This window comes from Mesoplodon mirus, assembly GCF_964341445.2.
Source record: "Mesoplodon mirus genome assembly, chromosome: 10".
Classification (NCBI taxonomy): Eukaryota; Metazoa; Chordata; class Mammalia; order Artiodactyla; family Ziphiidae; genus Mesoplodon; species Mesoplodon mirus.
Window position 1 is genome coordinate 41,547,796 of NC_138986.1, and position 21,064 is coordinate 41,568,859.

Here is a 21,064-nt window from a genome sequence, read left to right on the forward strand (position 1 = left end):
TGCCCAGTAATGGGATCGCTGGGTCATATGGTAGTTCTATTTTTAGTTTTTTAAGGAACCTCCATACTGTCCTCCATAGTGGCTGTATCAATTTACATTCCCACCAACAGTGCAAGAGAGTTCCCTTTTCTCACACCCTCTCCAGCATTTATTGTTTCTAGATTTTTTAATGATGGCCATTCTGACTGGTGTGAGGTGATACCTCCTTATAGTTTTGATTTGCATTTCTTTAATGATTAGTGATGTTGAGCATCCTTTCATGTGTTTGTTGGCAATCTGTATATCTTCTGTGGAGAAATGTCTATTTAGGTCTTCTGCCCACTTTTGGATTGGGTTGTTTGTTTTTTTGATATTGAGCTGCATGAGCTGCTTGTATATTTTGGAGATTAATCCTTTGTCAGTTGCTTCATTTGCAAATATTTTCTCTCATTCTAAGGGTTGTCTTCTCATCTTGCTTATGGTGTCCTTTGCTGTGCAAAAGCTTTGAAGTTTCATTAGGTCTCATTTGTTTATTTTTGTTTTTATTTCCATTTCTCTAGGAGGTGGGTCAAAGAATCTTACTGTGATTTATGTCAGAGAGTGTTCTGTCTATGTTTTCCTCTAAGAGTTTTACACTGTCTGACCTTACATTTAGGTCTTTAATCGATTTTGAGTTTATTTTTGGGTATGGTGTTAGGGAGTGTTCTAATTTCATTCTTTTACATGTAGCTGTCCAGTTTTCCCAGTACCACTTGTAGAAGAGGCTGTCTTTTCTCCATTGTATATTCTTACCTCCTTTATCAAAAATAAGGTGACCATGTGTGCATGGGTTTATCTCTGGGCTTTTTATCCTGTTCCATTGATCTATATTTCTGTTTTTGTGCCAGTACCATACTGTCTTGATTACTGTAGCTTTGTAGTATAGTCTGAAGTCAGGGAGCCTGATTCCTCCAGCTCCGTTTTTCTTTCCCAATATTGCTTTGGCTATTCAGGATCTTTTGTGTTTCCATACAAATTTTGCAATTTTTTGTTCTAGTTCTGTGAAAAATGCTATTGGTAGTCTGATAGGGATTGCCTCAAATCTGTAGATTGGTTTGGGTAGTATAGTCATTTTCACAATATTGATTCTTCCAATCTGAGAACATGGTATATACATCTCTCCATCTGTTTGTATCATCTTTAATTTCTTTCATCAGTGTCTTATTGTTTTCTGCATACAGGTCTTTTGTCTCATTAGGTAGGTTTATTCCTAGGTATTTTGTTATTTTTCTTGCGGTGGTAAATGGGAGTGTTTCCTTAATTTCTCTTTCAGATTTTTCATCATTAGTGTATAGGAAGGCAAGAGATTTCCATGCATTAATTTTGTATCCTGCTACTTTACCAAATTCGTTGATTAGCTCTAGTAATTTTCTAGTAGCATCTTTAGGATTCTCTATGTATAGTATCATGTCATCTGCAAACAGTGACAGTTTTACTTCTTCTTTTCCGATTTGGATTCCTTTTTCTTCTCTGATTGCTGTGGCTAAAACTTGTATCCATTCAGCCAGTCTGTGTCTTGTGGTTGGAGCATTTAATCCATTTACATTTAAGGTAGTTATCAATATGTATGTTCCTATTACCATTTTCTTAATTGTTTGGGTTTTGTTTTTGTAGGTCTTTTCCTTCTCTTGTGTTTCCTGCCTAGAGAAGTTCCTTTAGCATTTCTTGTAAAGCTGGTTTGGTGCTGCTGAATTCTCTTATCTTTTGCTTATCTGTAAAGGTTTTAATTTCTCCCTGGAATCTGAATGAGATCCTTGCTGGGTAGAGTACTCTTGGTTGTAGGTTCTTCCCTTTCATCACTTTAAATATGTCCTGCCATGCCCTTCTTGCTTGCAGAGTTTCTGCTTAAAGATCAGCTGTTAACCTTATGGAGATTCCCTTGTATGTTATTTGTTGCTTTTCCCTTGCTGCTTTTAATATTTTTTCTTTGGATTTAATTTTTGATAGTTTGATTAATTTGTGTCTTGGTGTGTTTCTCCTTGGATTTATCCTGTATGGGACTCTCTGCACTTCCTGGACTCGATTGACTATTTCCTTTCCCATATTAGGGAATTTTTCAACTATAATCTCTTCAAATATTTTCTCAGTCCCTTTCTTCTTCTCTTCTTCTGGGACCACTATAATTCGAATGTTGGTGTGTTTAATGTTGTCCCAGAGGTCTCTGAGACTGTCCTCAATCCTTTTGTCTTTATTCTGCTCTGCAATAGTTATTTCCACTATTTTATCTTCCAGGTCACTTATCCGTTCTTCTGCCTCAGTTATTGTGCCATTAATTCCTTCTAGAGAATTTTTAATTTCATTTATTGTGTTGTTCATCATTGTTTGTTTGCTCTTTATTTCTTCTAGGTCCTTGTTAAACGTTTCTTGTATTTCCTCCATTCTGTTGCCAAGATTTTGGATCATCTTTACTATCATTACTCTGAATTCTTTTTCAGGTAGACTGCCTATGTCCTCTTCATTTGTTTGGTATGGTGAGTTTTTACCTTGCTCATTCATCTGCTGCATATTTCTCTTTCTTCCCGTTTTGCTTAACTTGATGTGTTTGGGGTCTCCTTTTCACAGGCTGCATTTTCGTATTTCCTGGTGTTTTTGGTGTCTGCCCCCAGTGGGTGAGGTTGCTTCAGTGGGTTGTGTAGGCTTCCTGGTAGAGGGGACTGGCACCTATGTTCTGGTGGGTGGGGCTGGATCTTGTCTTTCTGGTAGCAGGGCTGCATCCAGTGGTGTGTTTTGGGGTGTCTGTGACCTTATTATGATTTTAGGCAGCCTCTCTGCTAATGAGTGGGTTTGTATTCCTCTCTTGCTAGTTATTTGGCATGGGGCATCCAGCACTGGAGCTTGCTGGCCATTGGGTAGAACTGGGTCTTAGCATTGAGACGGAGATCCCTGGGAGAGCTCTCGCCGATTGATATTATGTGGGGCCTGGAGATCTCTGGTGGTCCAGTGTCCTGAACTTGTCTCTCCCATCTCAGAGGCTCAGGCCTGACACCCAGCCAGAGCACCAAGACCCTGTTAGCCACATGGCTCAGAAGAAAAGGGAGGGAAAAAAGAAAGAAAGTAATAATAATAATAAATAAAATAATTAAAATAAACATTTATTTTTAATTATTAAAATAAAAAAATTAAGTAAAAAAAAAGAGAGAGCAACCAAACCAATAAACAAATACACCAATAACAAGCACTAAAAACTATACTAAGATAAACATAAAAATCAGAAACAAGTCAGTCGCAGACAGCAAACCCCAAGTCTACAGTTGCTCCCAAAGTCCACCGCCTCAATTTTGGGTTCATTCGTTGTCTATTCAGGTATTCCACAGATGCAGGATACCTCAAGTTGATTGTGGAGATTTAATCTGCTCCTCCTGAGGCTGCTGGGAGAGATTTCCCTTTCTCTTGTTTGTTCGCACAGCTCCCGGGGTTCAGCTTTGGGTTTGGCCCCGCCTCTCTGTGCAAGTTGCCCTCATGCGTCTGTTCTTTGCTCAGACAGGACGGGGTTAAAGCAGCGGCTAATTACTGGGCTCTGGCTCACTCAGGCCGGGGTGAGGGAGGAGTACGGAATGCGGGGCGAGCCTGCGGTGGCAGAGGCCGACATGACGTTGCAACAGCCTGAGGCACACAGTGTGTTCTCCCAGGGAAGTTGTCCCTGGATCACAGGACCCTGGCAGGGGCGGGCTGCACAGGCTCCTGGGAAGGGAAGTGTGGATAGTGACCTGTGCTTGCACACAGGCTTCTTGGTGGCTTCAGCAGCCGCATTAGCATTTAAGCCCATCTCTGGTGTCCGAGTTGATAGCTGTGGCTCGTGCCCGTCTCTGGAGCTTGTTTAGGCGGTGCTCTGCCTTCTGTGGGCAGACAGGGAACGAATCCCCTCTCCTCACACACCCCAAAACAATGGTCTCTTGCCTCTTAGGCAGCTCCAGACTTTTTCCTTGACTCCCTCCCAGCTTGCCGTGGCACACTAACCCCCTTCAGGCTGTGTTCACGCCGCCAACCCCAGTCCTCTCCCTGGGATCTGACCTCCGAAGCCCGAGCCTCAGCTCCCAGCCCCGCCCGCCCCGGTGGGTGAGCAGACGAGCCTCTCAGGCTGGTGAGTGCCGGTCGGCACCGATCCTCTGTGCGGGAATCTCTCCGCTTTGCCCTCCGCACCCCTGTTGCTGTGCTCTCCTCCGTGGCTCCGAAGCTTCCGCCCAGCCAACCCCTGTCTCCGCCCGCGAAGGGGCTTCCTAGTGTGTAGAAACCTTTCCTCGTTCATAGCTCCCTCCCAGAGGTGCAGGTCCCATCCCTATTCTTTTGTCTCTTTTTCTTTTGCCCTACCCAGGTACGTGGGGAGTTTCTTGACTTCGGGGAGGTCTGAGGTCTTCTGCCAGCGTTCAGTAGGTGTTCTGTAGGAGTTGTTCCATGTGTAGGTGTATCTTTGCTGTATTTGTGGGGAGGAAGGTGATCTCCACATCTTACTCCTCTGCCATCTTCTGGACTAGTCTTGAGTTTTATTCTCAGGACAACCTCATGTTGAGAAAAGGCATGTTTCCTGGGTCCAGGAAACTGAGGCTGCAGCTAGGGAGTCTGGAGCTGGGATTCGGCCCCCACCTCTAAAACGTTAGATTGTCTTCTTGACTACTCTGGTTCACCACATCAGGATTGGGGGAGAAAAAGAATGAGTGGAGGTGAACTGAAAAGATGAAAAACATTTGGGCAGTGCCTACCCCCAAAACAACTCTTTTTTCTATAATAAAAGAAGGAGCTTATAGAAATTTCTATAGGAGGGAGGGTTAGCTGTTTATCATGCCTTGTCCTCTCTTTAGCTTATTTCTTTATTACCAAAAAACTTCAAGGGGCAAACCAAGAAAAACTTCTGTGGATAAAATCTTTTTTTTAAGGAGATGTCTAGAAATAGGATTTCATTATGTTCAGTAATAACAAATTCACCCATTTCTTCTAAATCTTGGTTTTTTGTTTCCTTTTTTACAAATAATTTTTGGCCTACTCCATGTAGCTGGTATTTGACTTTTTATCAAAAAGAACTGTTATCAAAAAAGAAGGAAGGAAAGGGCTTCCCTGGTGGTGCAGTGGTTGAGAGTCCGCCTGCCGATGCAGGGGACACGGGTTCGTGCCCCGGACTAGGAAGATCCCGCATGCCGCGGAGCGGCTGGGCCCGTGAGCCATGGCCACTGGGCCTGCACGTCCGGAGCCTGTGCTCCACAACAGGAGAGGCCACAGCAGGGAGAGGCCCGTGTACCACAAAAAAAAAAAAAAAAAAGGAAGGAAGGAAAAATATAATAGGACCTGAAAGTTCCTTTCTTCAGGCTTTTCCCTCACTTAGCTCTTTGTCTGAAACTAAGAATATAATTGAAGCTTTTTTTTAAGTTAATTGTTCTTATATTCCCCAGGGCTTTTAAACAGTACCAACCCAGGAGATGGGTGTTTTTTATTCACATAGCCTGCCAGTTAGATTTTCTTTCACCTGGTAATTAAATGCTTCTCCTCTGGGCCCCGTGCTCTCTCCCTCTGCCCTCCAGCCCTAGGGTGCAGAATCAATATCCTCATTATCAGTGTCTGCAGATGGAAGCTGAGCACTCAGCACCACATTCCTGCTCCCTGCCTTTGCCTTCCATCTCACGTTTTCTGGGCTCTGCATGCTTAGAGCCATGCTTTCCTCCAAAGCCCTTTTCTAGCCAATGAAGATTTTTCTCAACTAACATGGCAAGATCTATGCCGTATCTTGGTAGTTGAGCTAAATGGGAGGAAAATATGATGTAATTATGCACATAAAAAAAGAGGAACAGGGCTGTGATCTGTAAAAAGAAAACTGAAAAATAAATGAATAATGACATGAGAACCTAAGAGTAACATTTTTTCATGTTTCCTATGTTTTCCTTATCTCATTAAAAATTTTAAGGGGCTTAGGCTTACACTTTATTATTTTTGTCCACATTCTATGAATTAGAACCAGATTTCCAATGACAGTTTGTATACAGTGGAAACCTTTATTTGACCATTTAGTTATTAGAATTAATAGGATGTGGTGAATAGAAAATAACTTTCCTGGAGATGACTATGCCTGGGAACCAGCAAAGCAAACCAATGTAATTTCCAAATACAAAGAGCAGTCAGGTTAGCAGCAGCTGACAGAATGGAAGGCAAGTTATTTTAGATGTTACCTAAATTTTCGTTCCCACACTGCCCAACCCATGTCTTTTCCCATCTCTGACTGTAGTACTCGTTGTAGTCAGGCAGCTATAGAAATGTAGGCTCATTTCTCTCTTCGTGGTTACCAGTGGTTTCATCCCATCTTTCTTCCATCTCAGACTAAAGAAAAGAAAAATGTATGTCAGAAATAGATACCAGCCATGTTTTTTTCACTGCTTTCCATTTTCTCTTTTATATCTGTCAGTCACCAATATCACTCAGTACTCCACAATCAATTTTTTTTAAATAAGATATTCTGATGATAGTAGCAGCTGTTTTTGGTCCAGTACACTTTCTCAACCAGCGGTTTAGAATCCCAGTTGACATGAACAATCTCTCTAGACCAGGGGTCAGCAAACTTTTTCTGTGAGGGCCAGAGAGAATTGGGCTTGGGGGCCCTATGCATTTACTCAACTCTGCCATTGTAGTGAAAAAACAGTCACACACAATATGTAAACAAGTGAGTGTGACTGTGGTTCAATAATACTTTACTTACAAAAACAAAAAGCAGGCTGGATATAGCTTGTGGTCTGTAGTTTGATGCATCCTGCTCTAGACCATAAAAAGAAATGGTAAAAATCACTGAAATTCCAGAACTAAATGTAGAAGTGTTTCCAATTAGATGAGATATACCATCCATATGTCCTTTAACTTTTCATACTTTATTTGCATTTACATGTTATGGTTTTTTAAATTTTCACCTGAAACTATTGCAATCTATCATTCCATTTGAATCCTTATTTTATTTAAATGTGACAATCTAATGGTAAAAGTTTGTGACCATCAGTTTACTGGCATGTGACCATTTTTTCCCCCCTCTTTGTGATTTAGGCCTTGGAGAAACACTGCAGAGTGAAAGGAGGCTATTCAGGCCTCAGGGATGTTTACTTCCACAAGGAGAGCTATGATGACGTGCAGCAGAGTTTCTTCCTGGCAGAAACACTAAAGTAAGTAAAAATTATTCTGGATGTATGTGACTAAGATAGCTGAAGAGATCCTTTCTAGTTGTCTTTATCATGAACACATTCAAATAACATCAAGCATGACTGCTTCCGAATGCCATTCTACATGCATAGCAGTAATTGCAGGTGTGTTTTCATCATCATGTAAGTTCGACGACTTGGGACTGCTCTGTGTGGTTCTTGTACATGGGGACCAAAGCACAGAGCAGCTTCTTTCTTCGGCATTAATGAGTATACCCCTTAAGGTTTTGCTATACTTCACGGTTGTCCATGATTCTCCCATAAGATGAATGGAGACATTGATGTGTTTTTTTTCTGTCTCTTTGTGGTTTCACTGGCTGACAGGGTCTCTCAGGCCTCACATACCCATGTTTCTCTCTCCAGATATTTGTACTTAATATTTTCTGATGATGATCTACTTCCACTGGAACACTGGATCTTCAATACAGAGGCACATCTTCTCCCTGTACTCTCTAGGAATATAAAGAAAGTTGAAGTCAATGAGAAATAAAAAGACATTTTATATTTCACTCTCCTCCATTCCCTTCACTGCATACCTTAATAATTCTTTTTCTGGTGATCAGGCATATGATGAATTTTTATTAGTAGGTCTGTGATTATTCTAAGTTTTAAAATTGTTTTGCAGTCTTTTATGTTTATTATCATAGGCATAGATGGACCTAAATTCCTTATTGTAGCCTTTATTATTCATTCAGTGAATCACATAGTTTTTTGTTTGTTTGTTTGTTTTAAGTAGTCGTTTATCTCTGGAGTTCATGAAGGTGTAGTATCATTTTTATTAAACTGAATAGAATGGTATACCAATGACCTCTTAATTACAATTTTGATTTGACTGCAAAACTTTTTCCTCCTCTATGAGGAGATGATGTCTGCTTTAAGCTGTAATGTTTTGCCATGTTGCAAAAAGCCATAATAATAAATTAAATAATAAAAAAGCTTTTTCCTTTTCAATTTCGTGTTAATCTGGTTTGTCTATCCACCAGAGACAGATCTTATAACTGTGACAAGCCTCCTTATGCAGGTCTATCATTATTTGATAGAATGTCTTCTAAAATACTTTACTCACATTTTAATTCAAATTAGGATGTCATCCCAAAAGGATCATCTCCTCTTGACCTCATTTCATTGGATCCATGGTATCTTTTTGTTGGTTACTTATATTAGTGTTTCCTAATTTGGGAATTAGTTCTCAGGGTTTATTTTAAATGCCCTGTGTCATCTCTGGATCATGTACTGGTTAATTTCTTCCATTCTTTACCACACAGTGAAGTGAGCTTCCCAGTTTTTCAGAGCTCTGCTGTTACCGAATTATATTTTTTAAAGGGAAATTGTATAACTTTTAGTGTGTTAGCTTTTGCTTTTATCTGAATATATGAAGAAATTGGGGCTCTCTCTGAAGAGAGGGTGAGTATTTCATATGGTTTTTTGTTTGCATTTCATCTTTAATTCTTTTTTCTCGAAAAAAAGAAACCATTACATTTTGTTCAGGTTTTTCAGATTTGAAAAGAGCCCTTTCTCAAATGTAGTAAATTATTTCATTTCAGTTTATGAAAGCAGGATTTAACTCTGAAAGAATTTTTGCCAGTGTATCTATTCATGGTCAATTGAGGAAAATCTAATAAACTTTTAGGCCAAATTAGGATGTAGTGTATTTTGTCTGGTTAAATTCAACATAGCGATTTCTGCTTAGAAGTAACATATAGGAATGGACACTCCCAATCCCCTACAATCCTGTAGCAGATCAAAATAATTATGATTATATGACTCTTCAAAGCATTTTTTGAGATTTGAATGGCTTTCCCAAAAATAGATCTGGTGACACCTTGTGTTTTCTTATCATATTTGTTCATATTTTATATATATTCCCGTGAAAGGACTAATATGATAATGCATATAATGAGGTACAAAGATTTTGACCACCTGCATTTTCAACTACAGTATCAGCAATTTCATGTGATTCAACCTAATACTTTTTAAGACAATTATTTTCTTAGATCTCAATAGACTTAGTTGTTTTAGCTATTTCAGCTTTTGAAAGTGTTTCAAAAGATTTCCTTTGTCTGAAAGGACCACCTTGTGTGACCTGCCCTTTTTCAATATTATTCATTCAAACAATAAATCAATAAAATTAGTAAGTGAAAAAGATCCCTTAGTACGTCATGATTGCTATTCCCAGGACTTAAAGGCAAAATATAGAAGATTCTTGTTAAAATTGGGCCATATGTATTTAGATTATAATTTTCACATGAATGTCCTTGGACTAGCAATTTAAATTAATTTATTTTCTTTGCTTTTCAATCTGATTTGAAAGAGCACAAGCTGATAGGTATTTCTGCAGCAGATAGGATATAAAAATCAGGTTGTATGTACACACTTCACTATGACGTACCTTTTGTATTCTGGAATAAATAGGCAAGAAGATTTTACTGTGTGTTGCTCGGCCAGTGGCAAGAACAAAGGTATTTCAATTCTAGAACGTGGATATTTTAACAAAACCCAAAACACCAAAAATGTAAACAAGATAAGAGATTAATATTATGGTGATGTAATTTAATTAAAGTTATATTTTGCATTAATTATTTTAAACAACTGAAGTCCTTAGGTAAATGCTGTCTTTCATTCATTTTCAGCAAAAACGGTGCAATTAAGTTTACATATGTTTTCACATCCCAAAAGGTGAATAATTAAAATAGCACTTAATTTTGTGTTTCTGCATTTGTTTGGGGATACGTCGTGCAATTAATATTACACATATAAGTTGTATGGCAGTTTACAGAACTCAGTGGTGTTTGTCATGATGCCTTCATATGTGCTACCAGTTCTTTCCATTGATTGTTTTTGATTTGTACTCAAATCCATTCTGTCATTTCCAACTTTATATAAATCTCTAATGTTATGGGAAATGATAGCTCGACACATAATTTTTAAAAACTATATTTGTAAAATTTCTCTATTGTAAATAAAGCCTTTTAATATATCTCCTCATTTTTTTTTCCTTTTAAGGAAGCTTTTGAATATGTTGGGATGAGTGTGTACAGTTGCAAATGGAAATATTAGATCCTAACAGTGATTCCGTACCACACCCGGAGAACTGTGATGAGGAAATATTTCCCATTAAAAACTTTAAATTGCAAATAATGTTGCATAACCATCTTTAGTTAATCAAACAGTTTTATTAAGAATCTAAAATATGGTGAACACCAGGGCAGGTAGGGTAGAGGCAGGGAGTTGGCGTTAGAAATAACATAAAGAGTATGGTCCTTGCTCTTAAGTTTACAGTCCAATTGAGGAGATCAAACTCCCCCACCACCACCACCGCTGAAACAAAACAAAACAAAACAGCATTTCGTTGTGTTAAATGAGAAGTTAATTCTGCTGTAGATGGTCAGGCAGGCAGGAGGTCACTAGGATTTGAGTGGTCAAAGAGGCTTAGTAGAAAAGAGACAACTTAAGCTACAAGAGAGCCTACAATATTTTTTTTAAAGCGTAGGTTTTTCAAATTCAGGTGGTACTTTTAAAAATGTTTCAGACATTTGGGTTGCTGTTCTCTCTACCTGGAGCTCTCTTTCCTAGATGTTTTTCTGGCTCATTCCTCACCTTATTCAGGCCTCTGCTCAGTTGGCACCTTATCAGAGTGGCTTTCTTGACAAATCAATATAAAACTCCCCATCACCCTTTGCCCCTGACTCTATTTTACTTTCTATTTAACATTAGTTATATAACATATATGTTTCCTTAAGTGTCTGTTGTATGTCTAACTTCTTAGAATTTAAGCCCCATGCAAACAGAAAGTTACTTTATTGGGGCTTTCTCTCCCTGCCATGTCCAGTGCCTAGAGTGGCATCTCACACTTGGTAGTACACATTGAATGTTTGGTTAACAGATGAATGAATGAATGAGATTCTACCTCATATTCATAGGCTTTGCTACAGCTATTTGCAAATGTCTTAAAAGCAGTACATTTTTTTAAAATATTAATTACCAGTATTACATAACATGCTGTTGTTTTAAATAAATAATCGTAAGAATGGGTAATTTTTTTATTGCTACATATAGTAGTTTTAGGGAAATATAGAGTAAATTGGTATTTATGACTGGAATCAACCCTCAACCAACAGGTTTTTTTTTTTACTCCATTTATATCATTAAGGTACCATGTATGGCCTTGTGTAAAATACACACCAAAAAAATTGTTAAGTCATGATTTCTTTAATACTGAGTTTTTTCAGAGTTTCTGTTTGAATAGCCTACTATTGTTTTCTGTAACTTAATCTCACAGTCCCTATATCATATAAAAAAAACTATTTCAATAGCATGAAGCAAAGAAATTGGTTTTTCACTTAACGTAGAGTTAGTCAAATGGGAACCTTCTGAATTCAATTATTTGTAACACAAATGACGTTGGTTGTGTTTACTCTGTTGGTGACAGGATTATTTAAAAAGATTCTAAGCATGATTTTTATTCATACTAATTGTCAACCATCCACACAGTGATGGCAACTTGGCAATCAATACATCTAATTTCTGATAATTATATGTAGACAGTTGCTTAAATTTTTAGGAAAACAACATAGATCTTTTTTAATTTAAGCACAGAGTTCATTATCTAATTGACCTTCTAGCTCCTTAGGTTGGGGCTGAGGGGAAATCTTATTTCATCTTTTTAACTGATGTAATGACCCAGAGACTGATCTCTGTTTTTTCCTGGCTCATTCCGTCTACATTGGCCAACACATGAGTCATAATCTTTACAAAATGTTTGCCAGGCATCAGATATGCACATAAACTATTAGAACTACATAGGAGTCTAGACAGCATTTAGTCCAACTCTCTTATTTTAAATATGAGGAAATTGGGGAATTTTCCCAAGGTCAGGAACTCTTTTCTGTCCTGGCTCTGTGCTACCAGACACAGGGATTTGGTAAGATTTATGCTCATAAGAAAGAACAATATATGAGAGCATATGTTATATCCAACCAGCCACTCCGACATAAAGGTGTAAACTCAGAGTTCACCCTTGGAAATTGGTCTAAGGCTGTATTTCTCAAGGTGTGGGCTACAGTTCACCTGTATCAGAACCTCTTCTAGGTCTTGTTAAAATACAGATTCCAGAGCATTACCCTAAATTGAGCAAATCAAAATTGGCGGGTGGTCTGGAATATCCATGTTTAATGAGCTCTTTCTGTTATTCCTATGCATACTAAAGTCGAGAGCCACAGTTTTAAGTTATAGGTAGGTGGAAGTCCTGAGATAGCCGAAGAAATCATGAATTAATTAGCAAGTCATGACAAGCATATGTACCTTTTTCTGAATTTTTGTTTCTACTTCAAGGTTTAAGCACAACAACAACTTGAAACATAATTTGGATCATTTTGGAAAACGTAGATTCATCCTTTCACAAAAGCATTTCTGAACACTAAGCCGTACACCTAAATCTTTAAGAAACAGATTTACATTGGATTTTTAAACAACTCTTTTCTTATTGAGGTAATCTTAAAAATATTAACTTCAATCACTCCTTTGTTTCATTTGCTTTCTTCTCCCAATAGCTGCTCTTAAAGTCAGTTCTTAAACTGTTTCTTCTTGTTGAATTTTAACATGACTGTCACTTGCACAGACTACACAGAATTCCTAGTTTGGCCACGTGCCATGTAAATATATAAGATGTTCTTGGAAATGACCTCTGAAAAGGACCTTCATTTCCACCCACACCCACCTATGCCCCCCCACCCCTGCCGCGTTTTTACATTCATTGCAATGCTAATCACCAAAGATTTTTTGACTTATGATCACTTTGAATCTCCTTAAGACATGCTGTTACTTACTAATAAATTAATGTAATTTTGTGTTACAGATCCATTTGATTCCCCAGCGAATGCAAATTACCATGAAAGCTTAGAGAGAACAGTCATAGATGCATAGCAACTTTTCCGCATCCTGGGATATTTTGGCCTTAGGCTATGAACACATATTAATTCATAATTCTGCAAAAAGGGCCATAAAATGTACTGATTTTCAAGTAGCATTTTCCAGAAAATGACTAACACCTGAGAGCTCTTTGTTTTGTTTGTTTTATTTTGTTCTATTTTTTAACTCTTTTAGGAGAAATAAGTGATGATTCTCATTCACAGAATCTTGAAGAACTTTGTTCCTGACTTTCAATTTTTATAGTTGTTGGTGGAAAGTAGAAACACATAGCTTTGAATCACTGCTTAGAACCAGGATGGGAGGTCACCATATCAACTTCTTAAGGCAAACACAGTGCTATTGGTCCCATTTCATGGACGTGACAGCTTTGGCTTCTTGGGACCCCAAGGCCTCTATTTTAGTAAGTGACAGAAGGAGAAACAGATTAAGTCTCTTCCTTCTTTGTGAAAAACCTCATCACCACCCTGCCAGTCAATACAATACTTTAACCTCACTAGTTAAATAAATCCTAAGTAAATTTCACTGCTATTCACACTGCTATCTGCTATTTCCAGATTTATAACTTTGTGACTTAATGTAGTCTTAGCAAGGAGTTGCAAAATTCTATATGTTTTAAATGCCACTATTAAACTAAAACCCCTCTAGTCTCTTTTCTCTATATGATGCAGTAGAGAAGGGGTAGAAAGTAGGTACAGTTGGGCCAATGGGAAGCAGACTTCACTGAGAAGACAACTGAGTTCCAAACGTGGCTCTATTATTACCTTCCCGCGTGATTTGGAACAAGCCCTTGAAGTCTTTACGTCTCAGTTTCCTCATCTGTAAAATGAGAGGAGTGATCAGCCTAGGTGGAGCAGCTAGGCTGTGCCTTCAGTGTTGTCTGTTGTGGATGCTGGAGCAGGAAACAGCAGTACACAAGCCAGGAATGTTCCATCCATGGACTAGAGGCCACCATGCCCAAATTATAAGACATCAAAACCTTCATTTTCTCATCTGTAAAATGGGAATAATAACACCTACATCGTGAGGACTAAAATAGCTAATATACGTACATGTTCTTAGCTCTATACCTGGCAGGATTATGCCTTCAGTCCCTGAATCCCAGCCCCTATTTCTAGCTCTGTAAGAAAGAGCTAGAAAGAATCATCTCTCTACCTTGGGAAGCCTCCAGCTCATTTTGTTATGAGAACACATTTGCTGTTATTTTGCTTGCCATTTCCAACCAAATACCCTAGGCTTTTTTGGATGCTGTCCTTCAATCAGACTGCTTCAAACACATATTATTGCTCATCTTCCAAGGTCAGAGTTTAGCTCTTATTTTCTGACATGAGAACAGAAATATCCAGTTCTTTCTTCACACTAGTATGATGCAGTAATTGAAGACTTTTCCACATATTTTTTATTGAAGAACAAGAGGTTTTCTTTTAACATTTGTAGAAGAAAAGAAATAGGGTTCAACCCACCTGATTGCTGCTCTGGTAAGAGCATTACTATCAGTTGTATCACTGGTATATTCAGATAATCCCATGAAAGTAAAACAGTGACTGCAAGCTAAGAACTGCTTTTAAAATTGAAGTATAGTTTTGTTTTCATCCCAGAGTAGCTTTGGAAACCAACAAATTCAATTTTATGAACTAGGAAAGATGGATGAAATAACTTCTGAGGGAGCCAGCGTTGCTTCCAAAATCAGCTTACATGTTTGAAAAGCACTTACAGTGACTTAAAATAATCATATCCAAAGAAGAATGCATAAAGTGGTTTTGATTGAGTCCCCTTACCTGTCCCCCTCCTCCAAAACAAACAAACAAACAAACCCTTAGTTTCCACAGCAGTGGAGACACGCATTAGGTGAGAGTGACCCTTGCCTTTTCTTCTGGTACTTCCCACCCCCTACCCCGCCCCCGCTCCCGCCCCCGGTGACAGAAGACTCTTCACTCCTGAAGAGGGGCTTGCAGTTCTGCCCCAGATTCTGCCTGACAAAGTCACACGGTTCCCCTCCCTCCCGCAGCCACACTCTTGCTGACTTTCACTTTTCTGGACTCTACCTGAAATGGCCCTCCCTGTCTGTCTTCTACTCTTCCTTTAAGTCTCGGTTTACATGTTTGTGACCTGTCTGCCTCTCTCTTCCCCCAATTTGTTCTTGCTTCTTCTGACTCTCCAAAGGACTTTATGCAGCCTCCTATTCACATGCATCACACCCCAGTGTCACTATATGTTTACTCATTCATTCATTCCACAAATGTTTATTATGCACCCAGAGTGTATCAGACACTATCCTAGGTCCTAGGGATTCAGCAGAGAGCAAGTTACACTTGCTTCTTGTCTGCACAGAGCTAAAGACTAGAAAAAGGGCAAATATGCAAAAATACATAAAATTTTCAAAGGAAGGTGCCATGGCTTATTAATTAATATAAATATAAGACAACATGGCATCTGGCATATATTTGTTTTCAGTCTGGTTGCACCCATCCTGCACTAGCAGGCGCTCAGAGAGCATCTGGTAAAGAGTGAACAAAGTGCTAAGAATGAAGAAAAAGTCTCAAACTTTTCTTCAAAAAAGTATAAACAGAATTTTCATCTTAAGTTTGACTGCAACAGAATACAGCCTCTGCTAGGCTCTACTAACTCAAAGTGGTATTTCTATCTCCAAAACTGAATGCAGATTCTATTTTTAGTGGGTAATCTAGTGTTTACCTTAACTGTGAGATACCTAATTATAAGCTGTCATTAGAAAATTTTATTCACTGTACTTGCAAAAGCAAACTCACCAAAAATAGGACAATTTTCTTATCTTTTAGTATGTTCCAAATATATCAATTGTCTCAGGGAAAACCCACAGGAGTCCAAGCTGTATTCCTGCATTTTAACTGCTTCTGGACTACACACCGCTGGCAAGGTCAACAGACACACCAGAGACTCTCTCACCATTAGGGTTAGGCTTGTTTGTTTATTTTGTTTTGGGGGGATGAGGGGTTGTTTGTTCATTTGAGCCATCATAGATAAAGGCTGCTCACACATCTGAGACTGGCTTCTTCTGGTCAATGAAACACACGAGGGGCCCTGTCAGTGATGTAAAGGAGAAAGGACTCCTCTGTAGTTACTGCAGCCTTTTTGTAATCCTCTCTAGTAATAGGACCAAGGATTTTAGGACTCAAGCAAATCCATTAATAATTACATTGTAATTTTCTTCCTAATAAGTTCAGCTTCCTTTTCCCAAGCTGGCCTTTCTTCAACCATTCTAATGGTGACAAAAATGACTGATTAGAATTTTCACTCTCATCCACCTTATCTTCTTGTCTCTAACTTCTAGTGGAAGTGCTAATATAAATGAGCAAATAACAGAGAGGGAGAAAAACAAGGGCTCTCAGAGAGATTAATCGGTCCCTGAAAATCTGAAAGTGACTTCTGTCAGTATTACAAGTCAATATGCAGGATTTCTTTAAACGCTAGATAAAAACCATATAATATGTCAAAACCATGATTAAAACGTAAATAAAAATAATGAATCTTCACAAGATCTTGGATTTATTTTTCTGTTTAAAAAAAGGTATACAATAGATGTTTTTCTTCTTTCCCCCTCCTCATATAATGATGATTGATTGCATAAAGGAGAAGTTTCAACATTTCCACATTGTGTATCTGGGCTTTTAACCTCTCCCAAAGATCAGATAAAGGCTGCCAAACCAAAAAGCATTCTTGGCTCATGTACACAGCTCATTCTTTAAATAGGAGATTCAGCATGTCCGAGCAAGAGCAAAGACTCCTCCAGGGTCTTTATCTATTGATTAAAACTGTACAGGCTATTCTGCTTAAAATGAGTCTTGAATACTCTCTAAAATAAATTTTTATTCTATTTTGGAGTAAAAGGTGTAAAGGGAAAAATGAGACATACATACGTCCCGACCCTGCAAAAATATGCTATATTACATTTTTTGCCCATGATATTTCTATAAAAAGCTAGAAGCAAGAAAAAAAAATCTATTTGGCAACGAGATTGTAGTTTATCTCCTGAGAGGAAAATTCAAGACCAAGTGCCAATTACTACTCCACTGGACAGAGGTTACTTGGCAGCTCCCCAATACATATTAGGAACTGCCCTGAGACCTTTATTTAAACTACCGACATGCCCCACGTCTCAAAGAAAGTTGGAGAAACCTTTCTTCTGTGATTCTAATGGTTACGATACCAAGATTCCTAGATTCTCAGGAGCAGGCATCACACTGTGAACAGATTTGTCTAAATTGAGAATTCCTCCAGTTTCTTTTTTGGTCATTAGCTTTGTAATTATTACAAGTGGTATATCAGCCAGGGAAACAGAAACCACTCAGTCTCAGAAAGAAGAAATTTAACACAAAGAATTAGTTACATCGGTGATAGAAGAGCTGAGACGCCAAACAGTGGATGGTGAATTCTGATGGAAATTCAGCAATTAGCAACTGCAGTATGCCACTATCTGGGGCAGAAGCGGGAGAGACACAAGGTGGACGTGATGTTACCAGTGATCAGAAGTGATTGGAGCATGAGCTAGATCGACAGTGGAGGACTCACAGCAGAAACTGAGACCACAGAGGGAAGGAATAATCTAAGAGGAGCTAGAATCATGAAGGTGATACAGCAACTGCTAGAGACACCACTAAGAAGCACAATGAATAAGAGAAATACACTGGCTTCTTCCTTTCCCCTACCTTAACAGTCTTTTACCAATGCTTCCATTAGTCAAGACTACCAGGAAAACAGAGCAAAGAAGTCTGCGAAATGTAGTTCCCTGAGATGCAGAGCCAAGCTGAGGAAGTTCAGGGAATAGATATGAGAGGAAACAGGTAAACGTCACAAAAGTAGCTATAGCTAGACTCACCATTTGGAACCTCTGCTTAGCTTGAGAGGTCTTCATTGAAAAGACAAGCCTTAAGGCTACCAGCTGCTAGAAACTAGCAGATTGAGAACCTTGATTGCAAGGATCCATGAGTCCTCCCTGAGCTGCAGAGCAAAAATATTGAACATATTTTTGAGCCTTCATATCTCAGTGATGAACTTGCTGGTGAGAAGCCACATTTGCCCATCCGTGAAAGATCCAAAAAGTTTAACAAGTGCTTTCAGTCAAAGAATAGACTTCAGAGAAGGAAATCTGTGAGTCCGTGAAGTGCTTGTTCTCAGAAAATAGGACAGATAAGCCTAAAATAAAACCTGAAGAAGGTATGGCCATCAAAATGATCGTTTTAGATGTCAGTGATTAACCTTTGGTCACCCTGCTTTGGATCACAATTGATCTTAACTCCAAATTTTCACATGACTGGTAGTAGCACTTTTCTAAATCTTTATCTGCCAACCCAAATACATCAGCCTAGTTTTATACCCCACTTAGTGGAACATAAAAATGATGAAAGCTAAATGGTCTTCCGAGAGAGAACTTAGATTTTTTTTAAAAACACTGACCCTATTAGGTTAATAATACTCATCAGCATAGAATCCTGATTTTTTTTTACTTACTTAAAGACATTTTGGAGTATTTTTCTCTGCATTGTTCACTGGGTTTAGATGGAAATGCCTACTCTGCTAAGCCCAGTTCAAAGGTCACCCATGAACCTCTCCCAGTCTTCCTCCTTTTTGCTGTGTTAGCATCTTGGATAAGCCTAAATGGGTGTACTTATTACATTATATTGCAATTATTTGTTGCCAGTCTCTCTCTCTCTACTAGTGATTTAGACCAAAACAACCTATCAAAAGCAATTTAACTTCATAAATTGGACAAATATAAGGCCGGTCTGCACTATAATTTGGTCCAAAATTAATATCCTCAGTCACTGTTGCCAGGTTTGATCACTTTGTTATAGAATAGTGTTTTGCAACAATTTGTGGGTCCAGAATTTAAGCATTTTTGTCATTTATTTCAAAATTGGGAGCAGAGCTTTTCTCATTTTGCTAAATTATTTTTTTCAGCTAGTTGTTGCTACTCTGTGTTATTTGTAAAAGTTGAAACAACCAAAATATCTAATTTGGGAGGTTGGTTGAAACAAATGTCTAGTACTAGGTGACAAATTGGAACAACTTTGAAGTCCAAAATTGATTGCTAGAAAACAATATTTAAGATATATTTTCCTTTTTATAGAAAATATCATAATGATGCCTATTCATCTTTGACTGTAGCTCATAGTATATAATAAGCATCTAGTAAATGAGTATGTACTATAGACTGAATGTTTGTGTCCTCCAAATTCATATGTTGAAACCTAATTCCCAATGTGATGGTATTTGGAGGTAGAGCTTTGGGAGGTGATTAGGTCATAAGGGTGGAGCCCTCATGAATAGAGTCAGTGTCCTTATAAGAAGAGATCCCAGACCCCAGAGAGCTTCCTTATCCCTTCCACCAAGGGAGGACACAGCAATAAGACAGTCATCTGTGAACCAGGAAGAGGGCCTTCATAAGACATCGAATCTGCAGCATCTTTTTTTTTTTTTTTTTTTTTTTGCGGTACGCGGGTCTCTCACTGCTGCGGCTTCTCCCATTGAGGAACACAGGCTCCGGATGCGCAGGCTCAGCAGCCATGGCTCACGGGCCCAGCCACTCCGTGACATGTGGGATCTTCCTGGACCGGGGCATGAACCCGCGTCCCCTGCATCGGCAGGCGGACTCTCAACTACTGCACCACCAGGGAGGCCCTGCAGCATCTTCATCTTGGACTTCCCAGCCTCCAGGACTATCAGAAACAAATGTTTGATGTTTATAAGCCACTCAGTCTATGGTGTTCTGTTAAAGCAGCCCAAATGGACTAACAGTATAAATGTAATTTTGTTTTTTTTCCTTCTGATTTCAATCCATATCAATAGGTGGCACCCACTCTTTCAGGCATTCAACAAATGTATATATTGAGAGAGCTTTCTTTGTCAAAGATTTCGTGTGAGTCCGTTAGTTCAAGTTTGATTCTACTGAGCTGAGATGCTATTTTTCAAAATGGGAAATAAACATTGTTTCTCTCCCTACTCTTCTCTCAGTGTGTTTCTCCAATTCCCAGCTCCCCACATTCCCTACTCCTTCTCCCCAGATGTTAAGCAAAAGTCCATAAACCATATGCTGGAACAAAGTTATCCCTCTCATAAGTTATTTTCCGCCCCACTGTAAGAATTTCATTTAGACAACACTCCTGAGGGCTCTCCATATCAGAGCTGTATATTACCGCTACAGGCAAGGAGAGAGAAAAAAAGAATTAGCAAGCTCATAAATTGTTCTTGAGTGGTTATCTACTTCCAAAATTACACAGGAGAGTGTGATTGCAACAGGCATTCTTTTTAACTGATCCTGTCAAAGTGTGGACTGGTGTCATTTCCAGTGTATAATGCAGAAGATGTGAAATCTAATTTGGTATATTAATGAACATTAATGGTCTATAATCAGTTTATAACAAGAAATCAGTTAAACAAACAAGCAGTTGACTTGCCTAAAATGTAATTAATAACATTACAAATTCAGGTCAGAATTAAATTGTTTTCGGCAGGACCTTTGTCGGAGTTACAGTAAGGTGCAAGCCCATCAGAGTACTACGGAGAAGTGGTTTTTTCACAGAATGAAAAGGACTTCACATACAGTATACACCGCAAAGTACATGTCCCACAAAGATTGGTGAGTCGGTGTGCTGTGATTTTTTAAAAGATTTATTAGAATGAAATAAGAATAAAGAGGCAGTTTGGATTATAAGAATGTAAAGGTCATATTTTAAAGCAATTTCCATAAAAGAAATTATTTGCTGCAGCATCGACCAAAAGTTTTAGTGCTGAATTTTTAAATGGCCAATGCAAGTAATAATAATAGCAACAATAATATCAACATTCTCATATTTGGCTTTTTATGACATATCTTTTCATATATTATTTCATTTATTCATTCTAATAGAGAAAATGTCACGTACATATGTGTATGTGTGTAGTGTGTGTACCTGTTTCAATATAAACAGCAAATTTGGGCA

General features: G+C 38.5%; 1 protein-coding gene across 3 annotated transcripts in view; it reads left to right on the forward strand.

Moving 5' to 3' along the window:
- MAN1A1 (mannosidase alpha class 1A member 1) overlaps window positions 1-20,703 on the forward strand; it is a 181,948-nt gene extending 161,245 nt beyond the window's left edge. The window contains exons 12-13 of one of the 3 annotated variants that reach the window (XM_082633926.1): window positions 7,030-7,145; window positions 7,545-8,132. In XM_082633926.1, the coding sequence (XP_082490052.1) occupies window positions 7,030-7,145; window positions 7,545-7,671 (243 nt within the window). In that variant the 3' untranslated portion in view covers window positions 7,672-8,132. Of the gene's footprint in view, window positions 1-7,029; window positions 7,146-7,544; window positions 8,133-9,593; window positions 10,144-20,596 lie in introns of those variants that run through there. The other 2 variants (XM_082633925.1, XM_082633924.1) reach the window with 2 other exon arrangements.
- Window positions 20,704-21,064: the final 361 nt, after the last annotated feature.